Source organism: Phlebotomus papatasi, chromosome 1 (genome assembly GCF_024763615.1).
Source record: "Phlebotomus papatasi isolate M1 chromosome 1, Ppap_2.1, whole genome shotgun sequence".
Lineage (NCBI taxonomy): Eukaryota > Metazoa > Arthropoda > Insecta > Diptera > Psychodidae > Phlebotomus > Phlebotomus papatasi.
The window spans coordinates 69,626,880-69,654,567 of NC_077222.1; the positions used below are offsets into that span (position 1 = coordinate 69,626,880).

General features: G+C 33.8%; 1 protein-coding gene across 3 annotated transcripts; it reads left to right on the top strand.

Moving 5' to 3' along the window:
• The first annotated feature begins 6,347 nt into the window (after window positions 1-6,347).
• Window positions 6,348-27,065, top strand: LOC129799235 (cryptochrome-1). 3 transcript variants are annotated; one of them, XM_055842959.1, is made up of 6 exons: window positions 6,348-6,809; window positions 12,472-12,767; window positions 12,983-13,234; window positions 13,335-13,926; window positions 25,780-26,094; window positions 26,155-27,065. In XM_055842959.1, exons 2-6 carry the CDS (start codon window positions 12,517-12,519, stop codon window positions 26,983-26,985), a joined length of 2,241 nt encoding a protein of 746 aa, XP_055698934.1. In that variant the 5' UTR covers window positions 6,348-6,809; window positions 12,472-12,516; the 3' UTR covers window positions 26,986-27,065. The 3 variants fall into 3 exon arrangements, with proteins under 3 accessions (XP_055698934.1, XP_055698926.1, XP_055698942.1); XM_055842967.1 differs by having other exon boundaries at window positions 6,352-6,809; window positions 13,344-13,926; XM_055842951.1 differs by having other exon boundaries at window positions 6,351-6,809; window positions 25,780-27,065.
• The last annotated feature ends 623 nt before the right edge of the window (window positions 27,066-27,688 follow it).

Here is a 27,688-nt window from a genome sequence, read left to right on the forward strand (position 1 = left end):
TTTGGTCCGACGAATGTCATACAAATACTTATAACATGCTATCTTGCTCCGGCCGGGATGTTTCAAACTGACAATTGTCAACTTCAAAGGCGTTTTCTTACAAATTTTCAAGTGAAAAACAGTGCTTCAGAAAAATGTAAAAAATGTTGTTGTATAATGACTTTTGACTACAGTGGTGGTTTTATTGAGTGCATTAGGGTTCATGCTAATCAATGATGGGCCGTTTAATGTTACAGCCCTAATATTCTCAGTGAAAAATTAAGATTCAAAGGCTGCCCAACCACATTCAAAGGCAGACCATGCAGGCTGCCTTTGAATATATCGACATCACATTTTCAAGTTCCTCACCAGGAAAAACTGAGGACTTGCGAGTCCTAAATGGGGTAAGCATAGAAGCTTAATGAACAAGAGAATTTTTTGGTGTAGTGCAAAGTAACACTCATGTTGTAGTTTACTCTGAAAAAAATCTCAAATTTTGAACATCATTTTTCGTTCAAAGGCAGACCACTTTCCCCTAGCGGCTTAAATTTTTTTCCATAGATGGCCTCCATAGACCTTCTTCGAAGTCGTAAGTTTCTTAGAATTCGAACAAGGAATTCAGAAAATAAAAAATATCGAAATTTTTAGCCCTATTTTTAAAATGTTTTCCTTGCAGAAGATATCAATTTTGACCTACTTATTTTCAAAAATTAATGCACTGCTGAATATTTCCCAAATTATCTGTATATTCTTTGAATACGAATCCGTTATCTATTTTAGAATTTTACAAAGATTCCTTTCTCCAGAAATCCTTTTATTAAAAACGACCACTTGGGGTAAACAGTAACAAAAGGTATGGAGCAAAAAGTAACAAAAAAGCGAAGCAATTTATGATGTCTCACGGCGAAAAGAAATGTCATTATCATGTCTCGCCTCTTGTTGTTTGCATAGGTCAAACGATTTGCAGTCTCTTGTGTGTTTTTTTCTAAATTAGCTTGAAAAGCACTTTTCTCGTTCAGATAGAGAAAACTGTGTTTTAAAAAAGGTGTAGAGGACTAAATTTTCTATGAAAATATGTTACCTAGCTATTTTTTTAAATTTACGAAATCCCGTAATAAAGCAAATCGAATTCTGATAATATCCCATGCCTGGTACTATTTGCCCCAGCATTTTTGAGAATGGTCACAAAATTACCTTTTAGAAAACAGCTCGATAAATGTTTTTCCTTACAAAATAGAGGAAAATGACTTTCACAAAATTGTAGAGCGGTAAATTTCCTATAAAACTGCGCTAATTAGAAATTTTTGAAGCGCTCGAGTAGCTCGTAAAAACATAAAATATCCGTTTTGTGACTTTTTGCCCCAGTCTGCCCTACTGATAAACATTTACATGAATAGGGCAGGAGTTATTTACTTTGAATAAATAGTTGTTTACTCAATATTCTTTCTACACAGAGAAAAATATTTTGTAAAATTGCTCCTAAATGTTTATGAATTTCTATAACGGATTTTCAAAATGCCGGTAAAACGTGAAAAAAAAGTTCGTAAATCTTTGTACTTTTTCACAAACATTGTTCGTTACATGATCAGATAACGATCATTTTTTGTTCCTTTACGAACATTTGTTCGTAAATATTCGTAAACACGCAAAAATGTTCGTAAAATTTTGTCATTTGTTCACAAAGTTTTGTCAGACAAACAAAAGTGTACGAATGTTGGTAAAAAAAAAACAATAAATGCTCATCATGCTATTGTATGACTGTTGAGCCTGGAAGAGTTGGAGGGAGAAAGTTTGTCCTGACGAAGACTCTTCTAAGCCAACGTTACTAATCACTGTTCAGCTGGGGTGTAACCTTGAGGAGTGCTATAACTGCGACTAACTTCAAGTTACGACATCGCTATAATTTCGCTAGATGGGGTTGTGAGCGCTCGACGAGTTATTCCGAAAGCACAATCGAATCGGCTCCTCAGTAGGGGAAAGTACTCTCCCTTTGAACATTCATGCCTTCGAATAATGTGAATTTTCTTTTAGTTTTTCTAAAACACGTACAGATTTCTATTAAATATATTTGTTAGCTTATTATCAATAATTGATAATCATTTGTAAGTTTCTTAGAAAAAGTAAAAGAAATTCATATTATTCGAAGGCATGAACTTTCGAAAGGAGAGTACTTTCCCCTAGGTCTTTCACCAGTGAAGCGAAGAGGACGTTCGATTCGTGGCCTTCTTGGAATGGGCAATGGGGCTCAATCTCCAGGAGGTTAGCAATGAAGGGTACCCCAGCATGTTCTGGTGTGGGGCCTGTAGCATTCGTGCTACACTATGAAGAATGTTTTGTGGAATATACGATTTATGAGCATTTTATAAGACCCTCGAAGGAATTCACAAACATTTACGAACAATTTTAGAAAATATTTTTTTCTGTGCGTAAACAAATATATAACACCCCACTATCCAATTCTACCCCTGATTAATTGTGCCCCGGTCTTCCCTAAGTGTATAAAAAAAATTGAGCTAAGGAAGTCACAGTTGAATCACTAACAAAAATAATAATAAGGAAACCCACTAGAAGCATTCTTTCAAGTTGGTTCAATATTCTCAAATGGAATTCCAAAGTTATTTAACTAACCACACAGCTGTTAGAGGGCAATTCACAAAACCACACAATGGAAATTCCTAATGAAACCATATTACTTTTTACAGTTCATTTAAATGATAGTGATTAACTTAAATAATTTCATTTGTATGCCGATAAAAAGATTTTTAAAAAAGTCATCCATAATTATAAAATCATAGGGAAGCTTTCCAAAAGGAAGTGCCCGATGAAAACATTTTTTGCAGGATTTTATAAATGGTTAATTTAATTTAAATGGTTGGATTTTTCCCAAATTTCTTATTGATTACAAAAAGTAACATGGTATTTTCTTTTGTATATATTTTTTTCCATTTTTTCATTACATTTTTTGGAATTGAAAGAGACCAAAAAATCAAATCAATTTGATTCAACAATGCGGACTTTGAGAACTTTTGACACAATTAAAATAATTAAGTTTAAACACTTATTTTCACAGATTTTTGGTGTTTTATAATTCATTCAAAAAGAATAACATTTATTGTACCCATTGTACCAAATAAGCATAAAAAATAAATTCGGTCTACAAAAATTTAAATTTGTGCAGTTTAACCCAATTTAATTTTTTGAAAGCAGTCAAATGTTAAATTATCATGCAAGTTTTTAATAAGGAAAAAAAAGTTTTCCATTTTGCCTGGAACTATTTTGTACTTTTAAGCCATTGTAATCAATAAATTCTCTATCTATCTAAATGTTAACACGCATTAAATGCCAATTAGTTTAGACCCTCTCTCAACGGCTGAATTTTTTAAATTTTGAAACAAAAATTTCGGAAAAAATAGGTAAAATGGTAAAATGTTGTACTTTTTATGCTTAACAGGCTTAACCCTTTAACGACGCGTTACCGAAAATTGGTTCGCGGACCGAAAATCAGCAACAAAAATGAAACCGATAAACAAAATCAATAAAAGGTCTTACATCTGGCCTTAGAAAATCCAACAGTCTGATTTAGTATATTTTTTACCTCTATGAGCGATAGGGACAAATATAGCCTAAAAATGTAAGTAATTTTTCTGACAATACTAATGAATGATAATTTTCACTCTAATGAAAAATATTATGTTTGAGTATTGTAGTTTCTTTTTCCAAAACGGTTTTGCTTAAAAAAAATTGGAAGTATAAAAAATAATTAAAATTAATTTTCATTATGAGAATTTAAAAATTTGCTATTTTTTAGCTTAAAAATTTACTAATGGCGAATAGCTGGAGATTTGAAAAAAATATCCTAGATTCCTTCAACCTTCTACTTTGCAATTACGTACAAACATAAGGAAAAATAACTTTAGATAGTCAGGAAAAATTATTCTCTTTATGGGACACCGGTGTTCCAATCGTCCTAAAAGGGTAAAGAGCTTGAATTAAATAAATTTTTATTTTGTCTAAAATAGATGTAAAGAAAATATACTGAGACGTATACGTAACTATACTTAAAACAGTTTAAAGATCAACTTAAAACAACGTGAAATGTAATTAATTAACTACAATAAAATTTTGGATAAAAATTATATTAATCAGTTCGTTTTATCGATTCGAATCAATTTACACTTGATAGATTTGATAGATCTTAAAAAGTCTTATTACTTTTTAAGATCTATCAAATAATGTACCTATTCAATCCTAAAAAAAAAGGGAAAAGCTGTTTAGTCCCAACTCTTTGATCGCCAACAGGGTCATGAACTGACAAATAAAATCTCTGATTCAAAAAAAAAAATTGGAAAATAAACATTAGAGGGCTTCTTTTTAAATTGGTAAACCATTAAAAGTATTTATTTATTATATTGTAATATTTTTTATTTTACTTTATTTTTAGATTGCTCAAAAAAATTATGTCTATTGCAGTAGTCGCATAAATGGACGAAATGTATTATGTATGCCAAACAAAATACCAAATGCTAAAGATTTTTGAATTAATTTTAAAAGCTCCTTTATTAACTTATAATATTCCCCCGGTACCTTCAAGACACATTCAAAATTTAAAAAGAGAGAAAAAACTCTTTCCTTAACTTTTTCCTTAAGTACTTAGGGTGGAATCACCAGTTCTCGCCAGTGCCCCACTTCTCGCCACTTACATTGAAATCGCTATTTTTCGCAATTTATGAAATAAATGAGTCGCAATTTTTTTGTATTGTTTCTGCTTCTACGCATAGAATCGAAAAATAATAATTATTCGTTTTGGATTCACGATTTTGATCACTTTTTAGAGCAATATTTTAAGCAAGTGCATCGAATCCAACATCTCTTACCAAATGTACTAAGTGTCGTCAAATTTTCATCAGGCCAAAAATACCTATATGGTAAATAATTTGTCTATTGAATATTTAATTGCACTTGTGGGATACATAAAATTTGTATTTAGTCAATTAATATTTCATTTTATATTATTTTTGTATAAAAATGAGGCATGGCGAGAAGTGGTAATATTCTGGAATTGATTTTATCACCTGTCGCCATATCTTTTCAATAGGCGACGCTAACTTCACTTCGTACATTCTCAGTTGTCAAATCTACATTGTTTACTTTCTGCAAAAGCCCCATAATTTGATTTCTCAAATAAAAGTGAAGAAAAATCATTTAAAGAGAGTAATAATAAAATGATCACAAGGAAAGAGAAATGGTGAATGTATTCTTTTCATAACATTGCCTAAAATAACCGAGTGTGGTTCTTTTCAAGTGGGTGGCGAGAAGTGGTTACAAATTTTACAAAACTGGCGAAAAGTGGTAAAAAGTGGCGACGAAATGGTTATTTTTGCATTATTAATAAAAATCAGTTTTTTAAGTAGTCCAGCGTTATGTTCTAGGATTATTGTTTTCACGTATCTAGAGCCAATACATCTAAGTAACTTTGTGTCAAATTTGACTTATCTTGTAACAAGGATTCAAAAGTTATGATTAAATGAATTTAATTTTTTCCTAAACATGGCGATAGCCGGTTATTCCACCCTACTCTAAAAACTCTTTTATAGTATTAGAACACTGAGAGAAATCCGAAAAAGCTAAAATAACATTCCGGAAATTTCACCGTGCAGTATAGATCCGAAATCGGTCTAAATATTGTGCTTTTTAGGTGTATTAGGGGTTAAAGTTACCCTTTTTCACGTTAATTTTACTCTTAAAAAAGGTGTAAAATTAACATAAAAAATGTTGATTTATTTTTACACCTAAAATTATTAAAGTTATAAGGAAAAAAATTAATCCCACCCCCGTTTTTTCTCAATGAAAGATGTTTTATAAAATACCCAGTTATGGACGGTTGCTGAAGACCATTATAATGATACTCTTGCTTACTGTTAGACTTCTGATCCCGATATAAAAACAAACAAGAAAATATTGTGAATTCTACGCATTTCAAGAACATTGCATTAGAATAGAAATGATTAAAATTTGAATGGAATTCTTTAGAAAGAAAATTTATTACACAAATTTCAATAAACAAAAAATCAGAAATGCCCCTAAATTTCTTTGCTAATATTATATTTTTGAAGTAAACATTCTAGAAAACTTTTACACCATGTTCGACTCTGATCTAAGCTAAACAGGAGGGATACTGAGAAGTAGGAGGATAGGGAAGTAATATCAAAACAATGTGTCTTCATATCGGCGCAATGACGAATCGGTTATGTCGATTTTATAAGACTCTCCCTCGACATAGAATGTCTCTGTAAGTGTGCACAATAGCACGCCACCGGCAACGTGATCTTCATGGAATATGCTACTTAACGCTTGCCCTAGGCCAGTGGAGTGGGTTCACTCACGTGGCTAGCGTCGTGTCTTCTCCAGCTTTTCACTGGAATCTGGGCCTTAGTATCCGATTTTGCTGGCAGTTGTCTGTGAATTGTGAAGCTGTGCAGACGTCTCTCTCTCTAAACTACTTTTACAAATCTTTAATTCTCCAAAGGATAATTTAAACAACTAGTAGAGGATAAAATCTTGCTATACTTGCGGTTACTCTTTTTCAAAGTGATTCTAGTCAGTGAAACTAGTGAGGTGTACGCTTTATTAATTGCATCGCAATATTTTTTCCTATTGAACTAACCGTGTCTTGATCCATTGTGTGCCGGTTACATAAGACATTCGACTAGGAAAATGCAATTAAGACATTCTGTATGAGTCTCTCCAGAGATTTTCATCAGTGCATTTTTGTTTATTTAGTGAAACTGCCATGGAAAGCTACAGTGGATTAAAAAATCTCTCTATATTGGGTAAATATCAACAAAGATAACCCGACCTCATCTAATTATATCACTTCCGATTTTCTTGATATTCTTGCAACATAGTTTTAACATCTCAAACATCTCAAAGTTATAAATTATGCATGCAGCAAAATTTTGCATTTATATTTATCGCTCTGAGGCATTTTCTATAAGACAGCAAAATATTTCTCATGAGAATTTATTGTCTAAAATCTTACTTAACATAATTTGTCTTTGATTTTCTTTCCGCATTCTTACATTTACTAAATATGTGTGTATATATCTCATTTTGGGATTTATTAAATCAAACCTTCTTTTTTGATAAGGGGAGTTTTTCTCATTATTCTTCATTATATTTATAGAAAAGCTCAAAGAAAGAAATTTACACATTGACGTAATTTGCACCCATCTAACAACAGAAAAAAAATCTTAAAATATTTTTAAAGACTAAGACTAACACGTGTATAAAATAGGCATTAAATTCTCTGGTAATATCCTAGGATTTCATTCATTCATTTCACAAGAAAAAAAGTTTTAAAGGAATATTTCTCCCTTCGTTATTCGCTACTCAACATATTCTATATGTGTAAATCCTTTTGACGTCATTCATACACCTGTATCTGGAGATAATTTTGGATTATAACCTGCGTGGGGGTATACAATCTACAACTCATTTGCAATATCCTGAAATTTCATTCATTGATAAACGTGTAGTTACAAAGAAATATCTAGAAGTGAGTAGTTTAAGCGTACACTTCAGACAATTAAAATTTACTTAATAATCATATTAATCCGTGCGTTAAAAAAATTACACTTTTTAAGAATAATATTAATGCGGCACAACATCTTGTAGACAAATCACACCTTTTCGAAAACGAAATTTTTACTTAATTCTTATGCAGAAATGGGGTTGTCAATCTCATGGCCTGTGAAGTTAAATGCAGTAAAAGGTCATTGGATACTATTTTAACACTTTCAATGTCAAAAGATTTCCCGTGACCTAAAAGGGATTCGAACCCCAAACATTTGTTTCATTTAGTCAACGCTCTAACCACCCAACTTATAAACTTGTAAAATTTAAATGTTGAACTATCTTTAACACTTCGAAGAACCCTAACTAAAGTGTCACGGAAGGACCAAGTGGCAGCCGCTGCCACTTATCGGATTTTACATAATATTTTAATATTTTTACATATATTTTAACATTCGGAGCCTCTGTCAGTTCTTTTCTGGTGTCTGAATCAGAAATTTCACCTCCTTGGGTACTGTATCTAAAGATTTTTAATCATTCGATGTTTTCATCTTTATCAGAATCATGGCGTCAGGGAAAGTGGTGTGCCTTTAGATGCGGCAGCCTTTGAATGTTTCAATTTTTCTCTTATTTTTCAAAGCAAAAATTCTACTTTATGAACAATAGTTAATACTATTAACTATTTTCTATTAACTTCGCTTAACAAAATGGATTTTGAGCTTTGGTAAATAAGAGAAAAATTGAATAATTCCCATAATTATTCATATTTCATACATATTTCCCAATTCAATATTTCCCATAATTCTTCTCAATCATTTGCAAAAACACTTTCAATTTGTTCTTTTAAGGCTTTTATACACTAACAATCAAGAAAATTTACATCTGCAGAACGTCAAACTGCCATATAAAATGCATATGGCAGCTACTGCCACTTGGTCCTTCCGAGTGCAGTTTTTTGTTTCTGCAATATATTTACATTAATATTTAATTTTTATTAAAAATTTGATAACGAAAAAATAGCCAGATAAATTCTGCACGCATTCAATCGGGTCTCCAGGCGAAATAATATATTCTTCACTATAAAGAATAAAATTGAAAATTAAATTGGCAGCGGATGCCACTAGGGTCCTTCCAAGTGTTAAGTGTTTATTGTTAGCAAAATATAGGTAACTTAGAACGTGCAGCAACGTAAGTTAAAAGTTTTATGCATAATGGGCCCAAAAGGAGACCTAGGTGCAGGGGTTCCGCGAGGAACCGCCCCCACTGTAATCTAATGTAAAAGTTTTTGTAGGGCAAAGTACCCAGTCTTCAAACGTTCCGGTTATAGAAATGGGTTAATAGTATTAGCTACAGAATAGAATTTTCGTTTAGAGGAAAATAGAGGTGGTTGTGGAAAAAACTGATAAAAAAAAGTCTGCTGCATATTATAGGTGCAAAGCAAGGAGAAGGTGACCTGCTTAAGCAATTGACTGGTGTAAACTCCAAACTTTCACGAGTGCAAAACATTTGAACGTCTTATTGCGAAGTCATATCCGTACTCACTATCGTACCATCAACTAAATTATTACAGTCGTTTCCATATTACTAGATGTGCTGACCTACAAAAAGTCATCGCGTCTCGTATAGTTCAGGTAGTCTTAGTAGAGGATGTCTTATTTTGGGGCTTCAGTAGATCAGTGGATAGAGTATTGTCTCTATGATTGTGAGGTCTCGGGTTCCAGCCTAAACAGCTGCAGATTTTTTAGTTGTCTTATTAGTCTCGAATTCGTCCAGTGAATGAATGGAAAAGTAATGCCAATGCATTGATAGAGAGGTTGTTATAAAAACTAGTTTCAAAGAATTCAGTCGAAAATACTACCTCTTACTGTGGGTATCAGACGGCACACAAAGTACCACGGTATATGTAGAGTAGGTTCACTGCCTTGTGGATTAAGATAGAACGGGAGAATGGGGAGGGGAGTGCATAATGGGCCTAATAAATGGTGTGGGTGTAGCGGTTCCGTGAGGGATATAATCGAGAGAAATCCGAAAAAGTTAAAATAACATTCCGGAAATGTTGATTTTACCCTGCATTATTGATCCGAAATCGGTGTAAATATTATGCTTTTTAGGTGTATTAGGGGTTAAATTTACCCTTTTTCATGTTAATTTTACCCTTAAAAAGGTGTAAAATTAACATTAAAAAATGTTGATATATATTTTTACACCTAAAGTGTTAAAATTATGAGGAAAAAAAGTTAATCGCACACCCGTTTTTTCTCAGTGTATAGACAAATGTTAAATCCTAAACTTAGTATAAAATTTATGGTTATTAGGTGAAAAATTTAAGCTCTACAACAGTTTTTTAAAAGAGAGAGAGAGGTCACCAAGCATTAGAAATCTATAACTCTTACAGTTTGACCTCTACACAGGTAACAAGTTAAAAAAAAAGCAGATTATCTGCTCTGAGTTCAGACAGTAAGAAATTCAATATTCAAATTCTGACACGTTGAAAGGCAGGACATATTCCCCAATGTAATTTAATTCCCAGTTCAAATTTTACCAAAAATCTTAGTTAATAATTAGAGACGTTAAGACACAGCTTAACTTCAAGTCTGAATTACAATTGTATATTAAGAGCTGATCTGTTAGGTTTTGGAAAATTATTGGTCTCGAACCTAGAAGGTTCGACACCTTCTGTAACCAAATTAACCTTCAAGTCTGAAACCTGTCTAAAATCAAAATCACGAAATTTTCCAGATTTTGTAATTTACAGTATTTAAAGTTTTATATAAAATTAACAATAACTACAAAGATGCTTTGATCGAATACTTTATACTTTATATCTTAAAACCGAAAAATGCAAAGTAAACAATTTTTTGAAGTAAACTGTAATTTTAATAATTGAGAAGATTATTATTATTATTATCTGGATTCAAGTCGCAAAATTGGCAAGAGCATTAGTTCGCAGTTATTGTGGGAGTCAGTAGTTGGATTAGGAAACATTTTCGCATGTGATAAAACGTAATAAAATGGACCGCCTCTAAGTCTAAGGGAAAGTAGGACTCCTTTGCATTGGAACACCTTTAAAATGATGCACCGTTTTTCTTCGATTTTTAAATTAAATTGGACGAATTGGAAAGCTAACTTATATACTTATAATAAGGCTCAATTTCTTTAAAAGGCCGTTTTCTGAAGGTGCCCTACTTCCGCTTATCCAAAAACTCCGAAAGCGCGGAAGAAGAATCCACATTGTGGGGAAGATTATTTCTAGCGGTCTACAATGGACTTAGCAGATTATTCCAATATGGGATATCGAGAATATTACATGATTACATTGTAAGGATTGTGAGAAATATCTCGATACGATTATTAAATTTTATGATTACGTATGTTAAGATGCTCTTTAATACGAGTAAGGGCATCGCGATTGCTCAGTCTATTGCACTCATCTCCTTTGATTGTTAAACCTCCATTTTGGCGTCCTTAAAAAAGGGCAATAAAGCTCCATGGTTGGAATGTTTTAATAAAGAAAGGCAGAACAAACAAAGTCAATCTAGGATATTATCCGTTGTATTCCAAATACGGAACAGTAACACAGAATGTGAATATCATCTTCGCCTTATACTAAATCAAAAAAAAACTCTTTTTAAAATTAAAAAGCTTTGGTAAAATTTAGGAGCTTATTGGTGCCAAAAAAGAAATTAGAACTGTTTGCAATAATTAATTAGACAGAATAACAAAACTTTAAAATTTACTTTGTCATCATCTAAGCCCCAAAATTAACATTAAAATTACAGTAGACTCTCTCTCAATTGGGCATTTGGGGCAAAATGTCATCCGGTTTATCGATAAATTTGGGCGTCAAAGTCTTTGTAAATTCCACAAAAAGCACTCAATTATAAAGAATCACGATAAAATAAGAAGAACTACAGTGAATTTGAGCAAATTAGCTTCATAATTAAACTGAAAACTGGCAACAAAATTTGTCGCCCAATTGAAAAAGCGCCGATTGAGCGAGAGTCTACTGTATACTTATTTAAAAAAAAAATAGTCTCGCAACATTACATTCAATGCCGGAAAAATCACTGAGAATTAGTAAATTATTAGTTATTCAATGTGTAAATTGCATTCCCTAGAAAAACTCATAACTCAGCAAATTAAAAAAAAATCACATCAATTCTGAATGATATACAGCAAGATTCTTACTGAAATGAATATATCATCTACCTTTCGCACATTGTTACTGAATTAAAATAAATTCCAATGACTAGCAAATATTCTTTATGCGGGGGGAAATTACATAACACTTGGTTATACTTTTCTATCTTTGCAAAATTCTAAATATTACAAAATCAGCCTACCTCCCTCGTATCTCCCAGACGATCTAAAGTATTTAATTGAACGAAGTTGGATTCAATAGAGATTATGCAATGCTATTCTTTGTATGCCTGATTCATAAAGCTCGTCTATGGGAAGAAAAGTAATATGCCACGCGACACGACAAGTCACGAATTCTCACTTATGAGAAGTTACTTGTTTTTCTATCATGAGGTAAAATGCATATGCTTTTGAGAATGTAAATTTTAAACTTAAACTTATTCCAAGTTTTGCATTACGAATATTTATTATTATCTTTTTATTATTATAATTGAATATATAATAATGTGTTATTCAATAGAAAATTTCGTAACATTTCAGGAATAGTATTAGTACAAAATGATAAAGGGTACTCGGAATATTTGTACATTTTGTGATGTAACTGAAAAACATCTACAATACCAAATCATATAACATCCTCTATTTATTCAATACTCCTCCCCTACATGCCCCTTGCATATTCCCTTAGGAATATTTTCAATTCTTGCTAAACACGTAATAAGCCAGTTAGAATAATGATTTATGCAATAACCAATTTATTTATTTTTTTTATGATTTCAGAACAAATCCAGTGAATTTATTAAAACTGTATATTACGAGTGAGTTATGCCAGGAGATAGTAATAGTAGTTGTGCAGGTGTGCAAACCCCAACTACATCGAGCAATCCTGGTACACGAGCCCAACAGAATCAACCCCTACGAGAAAAGCATACAGTCCATTGGTTTCGCAAGGGACTTCGTCTACATGATAACCCAGCTCTTCTGAGTGGAATTACCGGTGCAGTCACCTTCCGGTGTGTCTTTGTCATTGATCCCTGGTTCGCTGGAAGTTCCAACGTGGGCATCAATAAATGGCGGTGAGGAAAAAATCTTTTAAATTTTCTTTCAATCAAAGAAAATCTTCCTTTTCCCGCTTATACTTGACCAAACGAATGCATTTTTTTCTTTTCTCATTTACAATGCACATTTTCCCCACTGAAAATTTCCCAATCACGTGAAAACCCCATGTGACTTTCCAGTGATTGCCATAGACCTTACCATTTACCCTTTTTTTCACACCCACCACGTGTAGATTTCTCCTACAATGCCTGGAAGACTTGGATCGAAATCTGCGAAAGCTCAATTCGCGCCTGTTTGTCATACGCGGTCAACCGGCTGATGCTTTACCAAAGCTCTTCAAAGACTGGGGAACCACGTGTCTCACATTCGAAGAAGATCCCGAACCATTTGGTCGGGTGCGTGACAAGAACATCTCAGAAATGTGCAAGGAACTATCCATTGAAGTCATTCAGAAAGTCTCACATACACTCTACAAACTTGAGAAGTAATCATCATGATTGTGCAGCCATTGCGTGTCAATCTTTTACCCCAGACACCGGGCTTTTAATGTAAGGTTCGTCTTTAATTTGTCCACTTTTTTTGAGTTTTTGCAGTATCATTGAGAAAAACAGCAGCCGTGCGCCACTTACATACCATCAATTTCAAGCCATCATTGCCACTATTGATCCACCAGCTCCAGCTGAGACTACTGTGACGCAAGATACTATCGGTAAGGCCTACACACCTATCTCCGAAGATCACGATGATAAGTATGGCGTTCCCACACTGGAAGAGCTGGGATTTGATGTGGACATACTCAAACCACCCGTTTGGGTGGGTGGAGAAACAGAAGCACTGGCTCGCTTAGAACGTCACTTGGAACGTAAAGCATGGGTGGCATCATTTGGCCGGCCAAAGATGACCCCACAATCGCTACTCGCCAGTCAAACGGGCCTTTCACCCTACTTGCGCTTTGGCTGTCTCAGCACACGTCTCTTCTATCATCAACTCACTGATCTCTACAAAAATATCAAGAGGGCCTACCCTCCACTGTCCCTACATGGACAACTGCTGTGGCGCGAATTCTTCTACTGCGCTGCCACTAAGAATCCTAACTTCGACAAAATGACTGGAAATCCCATCTGTGTCCAGATACCTTGGGACAAAAATGCCGAAGCTCTGGCCAAATGGGCAAATGTAAGTGATTTCCCTTGCAACTTCCAATTATTTCTTCAATTCCAAAACTTTCATAAGAATCCCATATTTTGTGATGTAAATATATTTTATGGTCTCTACACACTAGAGAAATTTACGTCCATATTAAAGATATTTTCCTATACAGGTGTAGGGAATTTACTTCAATATGGACAGAAAATTCTCTAGTGTGTAGAGGCCATTACTTGTCATAGTTAAGTTCGTATTAATACTTTCATAAATCATCGGCTAACGTACCCTTTAGTTAGAGTGTTTAAAAAGAGCTAGCCTAGAAGTAAATCTGTTTACTTACTCTGAAAAAAATGTTTTGTCAAATTAACAAGAAAAGTTTATTAACTCTTTCCGGACCGCAGCATATGCTGCAAGCCAATTTCACAATTTTTTAACCAACAATATCTAAGCTCAGGAATTAATTGAGGGCCTACAAAAAATATCTTACATTTCGACATCCCTATAGTTTTTAATCATCCACAAGAATCGGATTTTTATCAGTTCTGAATAATTAAAAAACATTGTTTTTCATAGAATATTCATATGCTTCTTTGGGTACTACAGTCCCAAAAGAGACGAAAGAGTTAAAAGGATGTTCTTCCATACAGAATATAGAAAAGTTTTGTTAAATTGGCAAAATGTTTTGCTAAGTTTTGTTAAATTTTAGCAAAATTTCAACAAAATCCATTTGTTCGTTTAACAAGACATTTTTTTCAGAGTACTGGAAAGAAATAACAACTATTAAAAGAATAAGTAATACTTTTGTTGTGTATTACCGGTATTAACTTAAACTTTTAATAAACAAAATATGTTTACTTGATTTGTTTTAGTGGTTTTAGCTATTTTCTTAATATTTCAAAGAATGCTTTTTTTTAGAATTTTTGTAGGTCGTTTGTCAAGATTGTTGTGGCCTTTGTCGTTTGGACGAGTATGAGTTGTTTTTAAAAATACTATCTGAAGAAGCACAATTGTACAGGGCTTGTCCTAATTTTTCGATAAACTAAGATAAATTATATAAATTTAATATGAAAGGGGCGGCAAAGCGTCCCAAGCTTTGCAAAATACTCGAACTCATACTTATACCAAGGTACGTAGACCTTATCAATTCACACAACAAATCATAATATTGCTCTATCAGGTACGACGCATCGGGAGGGGATACCTTGTACTTAGAGTAGACTCTCGCTAATTCGGCTCTCTTAAGATCGGGATACTTTTTAATTCGGGCAGCAGTTATATTTGAAAAAAAGTTTATTGACATTTTTCAACTTTGATCTTGGTAATTGAATGATGGAAATGTTCTTAAATTTGCATTGATTTGCCTTAGTTATGATGTGATTTTGCATTATCAAGGGGTTTTTATGACATTTACATTAAATATGAGTAAGTAAACTTAATAAGTGTGAAGATGAATAAAAAATCGTTGCATTTCAAAAACTTTGTCGCCCGAATTTATCTTTTATTCGGCTGACATTTCGGTCCCAAAAACCCGAATTTGAGAGAGTCTACTGTATACTATTTTCCGTTTCACAACCAATTAAAACCGATTCATAAATCACTCAAAAGATCACTAAAAATGGATTAGGAGTAATTCAATTGACGTCTATTTTAGCATTGCCATTTAGTCATTTAGGCATCTATAGTCTAGCATTGCCAGTTTAAAAATTTTATTTAGTTTAAAAAATTATTTTAATATTACTACTCTACTGAAAATTTACATAATTGGAATCGCACTGCATAGTATAACATTAACAAATCGAAAAAAGAGAACTTTTTTTTGGATTTAGTAACAAATTCAATTTAAGAGCTTTTGAGTTTTTTCCAAAATCTTTACTACAAAATTGGGAATGAGCTTCGAACTTTTATTGAGAGGTGACAGTTCGTCATCTGGATGAACAATTGTCGTAAACTTTTTGTCACTGAAGTAAGCAGCGCGTTTAAACTGTGTATTTCCTTAAAAAGTTATATAGAATTGTTATACACAAATATAACTTAAACCAAAAACCGAAATTTTTTCGGGTAGGAGTTAATATGGGTTACCCAGACTGAAAAAGTAGAATGTTTTTCTACATTTTTCTTTTCAACATAATAAAAAATTTAACTAATTCGAGCTCTTACGCACATAAAAGTACAAAATGTCAACTATATTTTCTAAAGTGTTCATTTAAAAATTCAGCCAGTGGGACGATATTTTTAAAGCCGGATTAAAAAAAACTTTGCAATTGTTCTCGAAAATTCTCACAAAAATACATTTTTCTTTCTCAAAAAAGTCTTCGTTAACTCATTAGTGAACAGGAAATATTTTGGTTTTTGATCTGAAGAATTTAGTCTAAGTTGTCATACTAACCTCATTGATTTACTGATTAATAACAGCTGATTTTTTTTTAAATATTCAATGAAAATTTCAGAAAATATAATTTAATTGTTTTCTTTTATGTGCTTAAAAGATAAACTTAATTAATTCTTTTATTGTGTTGAAAAAAAAAGAAAAAATATGCTGTTTTCGTAACCCACGTAACCCCTTAATAGACTTGATCAAGATTGAATTTATTTGGTAAACTTTTGAAATTTACAACAAGATTTTTGAGCGATTTCTTTCTTATCGGAAATCTAACTGGATCATATTGTCTTTTTTGACAATAAGAAACCAATTTGAATTTTGATTTGATACTAGTATAAATGAAAAGTTACTCATTGAAAAATAAAAACAAAAACTATCTAGACGAAAAGTGCTTCGGGAAAAGACGAACCGTTTTTAGGAACACCCAAATATTTCTAGAACCCATGGAAATATTTCTAAAAATGCGTACGAGTATTTCAAAATCAAAGATGTTTAATTGAAAGATCACATTTTTCCCCTTTAGGATAGAGAAGAAAACCGTGTTTGAGGAAAAAGATGGTTCAACCAAAACATGTTTAAACATGCTAAAATAGTACAAATGTGGTTGCTCAATTAAATTTGAATTCAATAAATTAAAATGTTGAAATTACTCATTAATTTCAATTTTATTGCAGTTAAACAAGTTGCCTTTTGAACCAAATTGTTCTTATTAAATATATTCACTCGTAATTAATTATTATTTGTGGCCAAAAAAATAAGATAAGTACAGTAGCCGTACTCACTATGGCGTTGTTATCTCGTAATCTCCGTAATCTGTTATCTTGTTATAATTTTTCATTTATAAAATACATTACGAGAACATAACGAGATAACGAGATAACGATATTACAAGATAACAGCGCCATAGTGAGTACGGCTAGTGATTAGTGATAAACTTGTACACGAGTAAAGCTTCAGAATCGGGAATAATTTGCTGAGTTCCTTCAAAGCAATTCGAAGGAAATTGTTGTGTCAAGAAATCGCAATTGGGATGACTTCATACGCTTCATACAGATTTTCAACAAGACTGTATGAGAGTCTCTTCATGAGTCCCCTGGCCTACAAGCCTTTTTTCTGGCTTTGAGGATTCTTTTGCATAACAGATAAGTGACTTATAAGACATTTTAAGTCATACATTTTCCGGAGTCATTCACACTCGCGGCACTATTTAAAATTGGGCAAATTTCTTGCGAAATGTGTCCTGGCTGAGAATTTTCAAGCAAATTTTAGAAATTTTTAATGCTCAATTGGCTCAATTGAATTTAAAATTAAATTGTGAAAATCAAATTGTGAAAGGTTATTATAATTATTATGTCCTAGACACCCTTACAACTTAACCTGAGAGATGGCTTAACGTAATTATAATAAAAAAGGACAGATAATCCTAACCGGCTTATGTAGGTGAGATTCTTAATGTGAGCTAACTCGAAGTGCATGCAAATTCGATTTAGAGCTGAAATTGTGAGTCGCCATTCAGTTATCTTGAATCAAATTCGTGAAATTATACAAATTTTGTATTTAAGAGGATCGTCAAGGAAAAAAAAGCTCCAGATTCAAGCTCTCGCGGAGCTACTCAAAGCATCCGTGATGTCCCCTGGTGGTGAAAAGAGTCATCACCCGCCATCAGCTGTCTCGTTTTTTCTACTGTTTTTTGTTCACGCTCATCGCCTGTCTACCCTTCTCCGAAGCGCTCCCCAGAGCACACAAAAAACTCATTGAAAAGGTTGAAAACCCAAAGGCGGATTTTTAGCCTTGCGATGCATTATGAGATTTTGTGAAGGAAAGAAAAAATGAGACATGCATGTTTTACGCATATCTTTGTCTCTAAAAATTGATAAAAAAAATTAAATTTTCAAGTGACAAAATTTCTATTTTTATTTTCTTCATAGTCCAAAATTTCTATTTCTTCAAAGGACACGTGCATTTGACACATTTGAAAGATAGGAGGAAACAGGTTTGTTTTTTGGCCTTTTTTTTGGTACGGGAAAGTCAAACTAATAAATAATTAACATGACCTTTATTTTTCCTCCATTCTTTCCAAAAACCATGTTCTTCTTGGGAATCTTTAAAAACGCATCCTGCGATTTTTTTTTTAATTTTTAAATATGTTTTAGAGGCCGACTCTGTGATAATTTCATATAAGAAAATACTGTTGAATCAAAGATTTTTCAAGGTCAAAGGTTAAAAATGCTCTAGAGAGCGTATTTTTAAACCGAATAGGGTGACATTTGGTATATAGCATTTTTACAATTCTGAAAAGGGTATAATTTTTTATGAATCCAAATAATAAACCAGTTATGAAACTATAACTAATTTTAATCTGAAGTCCAATTGTAGTATTGTAAGCAAATTGCACAATCACAGTAAAAACTTTTAGACACTGACCAAAATATTGGTAAAAATTTTCTTTAGAACAATTTGTTACAGAACAAATATGTACCTAAAAAAGATATTTATTCGTTCCAATATTTTTTTTCTTTACGGTTTTGTTAAGAATAGTGACAATTGTGTAAAAGTTTTCTTTTAGAACCGTTTCGATACGGTGGAATACCTACAAATTTCAGTAGATTTCGTTTTATACAAATTTGATCTGTGAGTTGGAATAGAATTTTGTTGCGCTCTACTGTTTTGTTCCCACTGTCAGTGTAGTGCCGTGGTTTTTTAGGAAATTGAAAATTTTTCTCCAAGTACACGTCCACCTCAGGAAATCCTCCAGTCGGATTGGTCCAGCGGATAGTGAATAACAAAGGGTGTTGGCACCAAAAGTATTTATTTCACTTCTTGAATTACAACCAGTGCTCTCAAGAGAAGTCACTGGCAACTGAACAACTATACTAATTTCGGCAGCCCTTTTATACCAGAATCTCAGCTATAGAAGACACTATTCTCCAATCATTGAACCCTATTTTTCTTACTGCTGTTTGCGTTATTCCCTTTTTTATTTTACTATTGGTTGTGTGCTATTTTTGGCTCTATTTTTTTGTACTGCACCTGCACCCACGAGATGTGGACATCTCATAAATTATGATCGTAAATTATCTCTGCGCGATGGCTCTTTATTTTTTTGTCATTCTCCAAGTGAGAATTTCTCCATCGAACTATTTTTAATTTGTCTGTGGTCTTGATCTTCGTCAAATCCCATAAATTATCTTCGCAGAGTGATCCATAGAATATGGATCATTACAGATCATCTTAAATTCCATCAAATAATTTTACAGAGTGATCCATAAGATTTGGATCACTACATCAGGAACAAATTTGTAGATTTTTTTATAAAAATACTATCCCTACATTTGTAACATATTCGTTTCAAAAATTTTCGGTGTCCGTGGATGATTTAATTTTTGGAACAAAAATCGTTACTAATATGGGGAATCCTTTTGTCTCTCTTAAAAAGTACAAATTTGTTGCTAAAAGTCGGAACCAAATATAGACATTTTGTTCCAATTATCGGGAACAAATTAATGCAATTTAAAAGATCTCGTCCGTTTCGTCTAACAGTTAAGGTCTATAGTTAAGGTCTATAGTTAAGGTGCCAGTGCTGGTAGTAATATGAAATTATCACAGAGTCGGCCTCTAAAACATATTTAAAAATAAAAAAAAATCGCAGGATGCGTTTTTAAAGATTCCCAAGAAGAACATGTTTTTTGGAAAGAATGGAGGAAAAATAAAGGTCATGTTAATTATTTATTAGTTTGACCTGCCAAGATTGTAAAGTTTTTAAATTTCGAATCGTAAGGGTTAGGGGAAAGAACTGTCCTTTCGAACGTTCATGCCTGCGAATAGCGTGATTTTTCTTTTATTTTTCCTAAGAGACTTATAAATAATTATCACATAATCATAAATATTGATGATAAGCTAACTAATATTTAATAGAAATGTGTAAGTCTCATACGAAAAATAAAAGAAAATTCCCATTATTCCAAGGCATGAACATTCGAAAGAAGAGTACTTTCCCCTACCAAAAAAGGCCAAAAAATAAACCTGTTTCCCCCTATCTTTCAAATGTGTCAAAAGCACGTGTTCTTTGAAGAAATAGAAATTTTGGACTATGAAGAAAATAAAAATAGAAATTTTGTCACTTGAAAATTTAATTTTTTTATCAATTTTTAGAGACAAAGATATACGTAAAACATGCATGTCTCATTTTTTTCTTTTCTTCACAAAAGTTCCATTTCAAAATCGGGTTTTCTATTGTAATCTCGAAATCATGTTATGCCTTTTCGCTACTTTTAGGTTTATTTTGTAACTTTGCGGATCGCGGTGTGTTCGTGGATTTTAGTGGGCCGCGGAATTTTTCGTGTATTTGCGTGGATCGCGGTGTTGCTCCCGGATTTTCTCGGATCGCGGAATCGTTCATGAATTTTCGCGAACCGCGAAATTTCTCGCGGATCGCGGAATCTTTTGCGGACCGAAGAATTTCTGACGGATTTACGCAGCCGGCAGAATTTATTGTGGATTTTCCCGGACCGTGGATTTTTTCGCGGATTTTTGAAGATCGCAGTATTACTCGCGGACTGCGGAATAGTTTCTGAGCCATTTTGGCATTAAAGTTTTACATGTATTTTTGTGCATTTCTGACAATCGAATTTGCACTCTTCAATTTTCAACGACCTCGAGTTGCAGGTATTTCGGGGTTTCCTGTAATGAATCTCAACTACCATAAGGTCGTCTGCACTCTTAGAAAAAATTAGTTCGTACAAGCTCATATGCAGTTATTAGAACTATAAAATATAGTAAATATAGACCCAACTATATATTTAGTTTGGGTAACTAAATGAAATAGTTGACCACAGTTAGTTAAAGTATCCTTTTCATTTAGTTATCACAACTAAATCAAAATAGTAATGGGTACTATAACATATTAGTTCCAATTACTAAATAAATGGGGTTGATACCCATCTTATTGGCTGTAATAACTATATCATATTAGTTTTGGTTACTATATAGCATTCATTGTGATGCATATTTCTTATTAGTTGCTTAAAATTCGAAAGAGCTTCAACGCATTACTAAAATAAAAAACCACTCTTTACTATTGGAAAAGTAGTCATAACTTTATGAAAATATAGGTCCATCTATTTACATTGGTTGTGAGAACTAAAAGGAATTAGTGACCAATATTAGTTGGGATAATGATTTCATTTAATTAACACAAGCAAATATAATTGTATGAAAGCATTATGAAATAATTGCCGCAACTTAGGGGAGACTGGGGCACATGTAATCATTTTCGATAGATGCGAATTTGAGGTGATTTTCCAAGGACACCGTGATTTTTTGGAAAATATTTCTTAGCTCATGTTTTACCCTTGGATATAGGCAATTCGTCGAGGGTAATGCGGATGCTGGAAAACAATTGAGTTTTCAATAAAAATAAAATTTGTGTCCCTGTGCATTTTTCTCTTTTCACAAAATACCTGGGGTAGAAGTAACCACTTTCTGGGGCGGATGTAAACACCTTTTTTCCCACCCTTGAGATTAACTTTGCACCACTTTCGATTATTTTAATTGCTTAAGAGATATATAAAGACTGTATATTTTTCAAAAAATCACGACCCTTTTTACAAAGAATAATTAAAATAGCAAAAAAACTAAAAACATGCATATCAAAGACATTTTTCAATGGATTTTCCCCATATTTTGACATCATGTGACTTTTTATTGAACACAGCACCACCAATTTTTTTCGTAATCTACGAATTATAGATATTTCGCATGAAGGTCAATTTCCCGCTCTTTTACCTACTCATTTTGTGAAATTGAAATTGCCTGGTTACATCTACCCCAAATGCTGTTTTCTGACCAATTATTAATTCTTTTGAAATAATGAGAATCTCAATTTGTCTAGTAAATCCATAAATATTATCCTAAAAGATGTAGGAAAGAACTGGTATTGCTACATTTCGATTATTTTACACAGTTTTTAATTTCCAGGTGGAAATCCAAATGACCAAAATAATTGAAATATCAACATTTTCAGGAAAAATGATTTTTATTTTTAAAGTATTAGGATTATATTGACCAATTCATCTGTGGACATACATCCCCATGGTATCTATGAATGCTTATGGGTTTTATCCTCTGGAGTATTAAAATTATTGAAAAAAATCACAGTGTTTACAACTACCCCAGTTTACTACTGCCCCAGTTCCCCCTATCCACGTAAATATTGTCTTATATTCTCACTACTAATAAATTTATTATGAGTATAATGTTTTAAGAATATAAGAACTATTTTAAATAGATTTGATAATAATCGCCCGAACAACTAATTTTCATTAGTAATCACGTCTAAACTTTTCTAAGAGTGTGGACTTCGATTTTGCCCCCAATTCGAATTTGCAATGAAAGAATCACACATAGCATAAGCCCATTTAGGCTTATCACTGACTTTTTTCTTCTCCGAGAAAAATTATATCCGCATATTATGTAGTCACCGATATTAGCTGGTTTTGTCAAATGCCCATGACGATTGACGATTCATAATTTTTACGATTTTCTACAATTTTTTGAAACAACGAGACTGATCGTGAAAATCATAAAAATTCGATCAGCTGTAATTCATACGATTTCTCACACAGGGGATGAGTTTTGTTGTTGTGTATTCTTTTTTCTCCTCCGCCTGATCGCAAAAAACTGCAGGCGTGCTGAAGGTCAGAGAGAAAAGGAAAGACATGGTGAAAAATGCGACGCGTAATCTTGTGGCGAATTGCTGAACAATTTTGAGTAGAATTTCTCGGAAAGCTATCAAAAGCTCATGAAAATTTCCAATTTGGAGCATGTTGTTTAAAATTAAATTGCAAAAAAACTATTAGGAGTTTCTCCAATTCTAATGTACCATTTGAAAGCTAATGAAATGTAGATTGGTACAAAAATAATTATTAATTCGGAAAAAATTATATTCTCAGTACAAAGATGCAATGAAAACTGTCATTTTTTGGACAATTTTCAATTGAAAAATACTTGGAAAATTTGTATGAAAAGTGAAAGAAGTGAAACAGGCATTTTGTAGAGCATGTCTTTAGGAACAAAATTAAAAAAAAATATACCTCTCTATCTTTCATATTCTAGGAGATAATGCAGCTTCTTTGTGGCATGTTTTAGGAGTATACGAATGTTTGGAAAATTATATTACGAAAGCAAAACAGTTTTTCAAAAAATTAAAACAGGGAATTCAAAGATAATATAAAAAACTACCCTCAGTTAAATTTTCAAGGAAATATCTCAAAAAATGTAGGACTTGATACACTTTTAATTTTGGGTTTTTGTATGGAGACGCCATTTTCTGGCTTTTCGATCCTCTTAAACCAAAATATCAAGGATTTGGATGAACTGGCACAAAAATGATATATGGGTGAAATGTAGACCAGAATGTACTCTATAATTTTCCTATAGAACATGATCTCATCGATTACTCAGAAGCCAAGATAAGCGAGGTTTTTTGTTTCTAAACTTGTTTTTTCATCCAGAGTGCCCCAAGTAGTCATTTGTTGAACTTCAACTATTTCAAAGAATTGTTGTATTTTGTGGGACTTTCCATTTAAAACCATATTTTAAGTGTCTTGGTGGAGTAGAGGCAGTCAAATTGGCATCTGAGTGATTTCAAAGCGTTATTATGGGAAAAATCAATTTTTTCACACTTAAACGGCAAAATCGGAGTGATAGCGTAGTCTGAGTGGAAAATGATGTATCAACGAAATGTAGAGACAAATGTCCTCTACAATTATGTCGAAGTAATCATCAAAATCGGTTCAGCGACAGTCGAGATAATTGAGGTTATGTGATATTGAAATTCGTTTTTTGACTGTGGCGCCCCTGGTGTTGGTCCCACGAAGTTCAAATGTTCTAGAAAGTTGTAGTATTTGGTGAGATCTTTCGTTTAAGCCCTCATTCATCAAAATCGGTCACATAGAACCGGAGATATGATTTTTTGAATTTCGTGAACTTTGACCCCTCATATCTCCGGTTCTGTTTTAACCACAGCGCACTTACGCACCATTTTGGAAACGTCCTAGACTGGACTATAACATACTAAAATTTCATTAACTTGCACAATGCCGTTTTTGAGAAAAGTGACTTTGAATTTCGATGAATTTTGACGCTATCACAGCGCCACCTGTGGTGAATTTTTGAACTTCCATCTGAAAGTGCTCATCGAGACGAAACCAAAAAGGTAAAATTTAGGTCGCTATGTTAGTTAGAACCGGAGATAGAGGCCGGTCAATGTTCGAACTTTGACCCCTTTTAGAGCTCGGGTCAGGGGTTATGGATCGACTTAAGGTTTTTTTTGTTTGATAGGTATAATCAACGGCTACAACATACTAAAATTTCAGCCCGATGCACAATGGAATTTTGAGTTATTTAACTTATAAGATTTAAAAAATTTCTTTTTTATAATAGCGCCCCTAGCGGTGGTTTTATGAACTTGCGATGTTAGAAGGGGAGGTGGCATTTCACGAGAGCTTTCCAAAAAGCCCTCACTTTTTAAATTCTGATAATTAGAACCGGAGTTATGGCCATTTTAAGAAATTTTTTTTGGACCCTTATAGCTCGGGTCAGGGGGGTCGGGGGACCTTAAGTTTGGTATTGATGGAAAGCTCTAAGGCCCAGCTATAACATACTAAAATTTGAGTCCGCTGAATGCCATAGGGGCGGAGCTATTGAGAAAACAAAAAAAAGGGGGGTCTTCAAAATGGCGGAAGGAGGGGTGGGGGGTGGGGGGTCTATGCACCAAGTTGCAATTTTCACCCGATATATAACCTTTGCCGAAAACCGCAAGTCGATATCTTTTTTAGTTTAGGAGCTATTAAGCTCCAAAGAGCGGCCGGCCGGCCGGCCGGCCGGGAACGTAAATTAGCCACATATATATTCGGAATCAGGAAGTGGCGAAACACATTTTGGCCAAGTTTGAGGTCGATCGGACGACATGAAATTTTGTTAGGATTATAGTAGGTGAGATTGTTAAGAATCTCACCTAATAAAGATCAAATTACTTTGAGTGTCCTGAGTGAAGAATCCCATACTGTTATATTTTGAAATTTTTCTCATTTCGATCTTTTTAAGAAGACTAACATTTAAGCGTATACTTCGGGAGAGAACGCCATTAAGGAATCAGTAAATAGAATATTCATCCGAGAAAGAGAGTAATGCCCTACATTTGCGACTTTAGTCGAGATTGCATTTCCATTAGTTTCTGACAAACCCGTTTGTCGGCTGAAGCAGACAGGCGGCTTAGTTAGTGAGAAACTTATGGGAATTTAGTCAAATCATTATTTTGATTATAATTACGTTAAGCCGTCCCTCGGCTTAAGTCGTACGTGTGTATAGGGCATTAGACTTGTAATTAAACGTTTCCAGAGCTTGATTGAGAGATTCTTAAAAAAAAATATGGAATTGAATTGAAGAAGTCACGAAATTATAAGTCATGGAATTTTTATAAATTATCAATTCTCCTACGTCAGGGACAAACGGGTTTCCCCTGGATCGATGCAATTATGACGCAGCTGCGAGAAGAGGGGTGGATTCACCACTTGGCAAGACACGCGGTCGCATGTTTTCTCACGCGAGGCGACCTATGGATTTCGTGGGAGGAGGGCATGAAGGTGTTTGAAGAATTGCTCCTCGATGCCGACTGGTCCGTGAATGCTGGCATGTGGATGTGGCTTTCGTGCTCGTCATTCTTTCAGCAGTTCTTCCACTGCTACTGCCCCGTTCGCTTCGGACGCAAGGCCGATCCTAACGGAGACTACATAAGACGCTATCTTCCCGTTCTTAAAGTAAGTTACTTGGAATTTCTGGGGAATCTAATTTGTTTTACAATATTTGAAATTCTACAGAACTTCCCAACAAAGTATATCCATGAGCCATGGAATGCCCCGGAGAGTGTACAACGGGCAGCAAAATGTATAATTGGGAAGGAGTATCCACTCCCAATGGTCAATCATGCTGTTGCCAGTCGTACCAATATGGAACGAATGAAACAGGTGTATCAACAACTGGCCAAATATCGTGGAACTTCAGGTGGGGAAGATGTAAAAATGGCATGTGAACTGGGGACAAAGGCACAAAATCTTCCAGAAGGGATTCCTACTCATCTAATTCAGAATATCGAAGGATCATATTTGGCACGTTCGAAGCACATTCATGCATCACTGCAGCAAATGGCTCAGCAGAATGCACCCCAAGATCCCTACAATAGTCAGTATACCATGCAGATGATACCTCAGCATGAGACTTCCCAGCAAAATGCCGGCAATTACGAAAAAGTCCCCATGGAAGATGTGGAAACCTATGTGAATCAGGAGGAATGTTCCCGGCAGCAAAATTCCCAATATACCCGGATTATCCTTCATCGGAACATTGCCTACAGTGTCAATGATCCCATGACGCCGCCCAGCAATGAAGTCCTGAGCTATGCCAATGATCAGAATCATGAATTTCAGCAGATCTCAAGATTCCCAGAAAACTATCAGACGCTGAACTACGATGAGGCTATGGTGCAGAAAATGAAGCAGGAGGAGAGTGAGAGGCGTGAATACGAAGTGCAAAATTCTTTCCGGATGAATGAGGAAAAGACCGGCGACATCTTTCTTTTGGCCACGCACCAAGTCACAAATCAAGATATATCCAATAACCCAAATATTTGCGAAGAAAATCGTGAAAATTGAAATATCTCATGCATATACCTGTTGTCTGTATAATGTAGTATTCTTCTGTGACATCAATTTAAATAGATTTTATTGTAAAATTGGTCTTTTTGCACTTTTTCACTGCACTTCCTGCATTTTCACGTTACACACAAAAATTCACCATGGAGACTCTGATTTCGATATCGAAATCCTCGATCACAGCAAAATTGTGTCTAGGGTAAGTGCGTTAGCCGGGGAGGCCGGGGAACATTTGAATAGGCCTCTCCAGACCAGGGTTGCCAACTCTAGATTTTCCCTAGATTTAGGAGATATGAGTTGGCATCTAGGTCTGAAAATTTTTATCTAGGAGAGGAGAATTATTTAGGAGAATATTTTTTTTTAGAAATTATAGAAATTATCTATAAAACTTATCAGAAAAATTGCGACAAACTCAGTCTAACATGAAAAATGTCAACATCAGCATTTTCAAATGAAACTCTCGCTTGAATTAAAGACAAAAGTACAGTAGACTCTCGCTAATTCGGCTCTTTTAATATCGGGCTTTTTTAATTCGGTCAGCGGTTACATTTGAAAAAAGTTTGTTGTCATTTTTCAAGTTTGATTATGATTATCAAATAAATCAAATATGCTCAAATTTGGCATGGTTTGTCTTAGTTTTGATGTGATTTTGCATTATAAACGGATTTTCATGCAATTTACGTTATATATGAGTGTGTAAACT

Coding starts and splice junctions, on each gene's coding strand:
- LOC129799235 (XM_055842951.1), top strand. CDS start 12,517: ATGCCAGGAGATAGTAATAGTAGTTGTGCAGGTGTGCAAACCCCAACT. Junction 12,768..12,982: donor GTGGGCATCAATAAATGGCG/GTGAGGAAAAAA, acceptor CACCACGTGTAG/ATTTCTCCTACAATGCCTGG. Junction 13,235..13,334: donor ACACTCTACAAACTTGAGAA/GTAATCATCATG, acceptor ACTTTTTTTGAG/TTTTTGCAGTATCATTGAGA.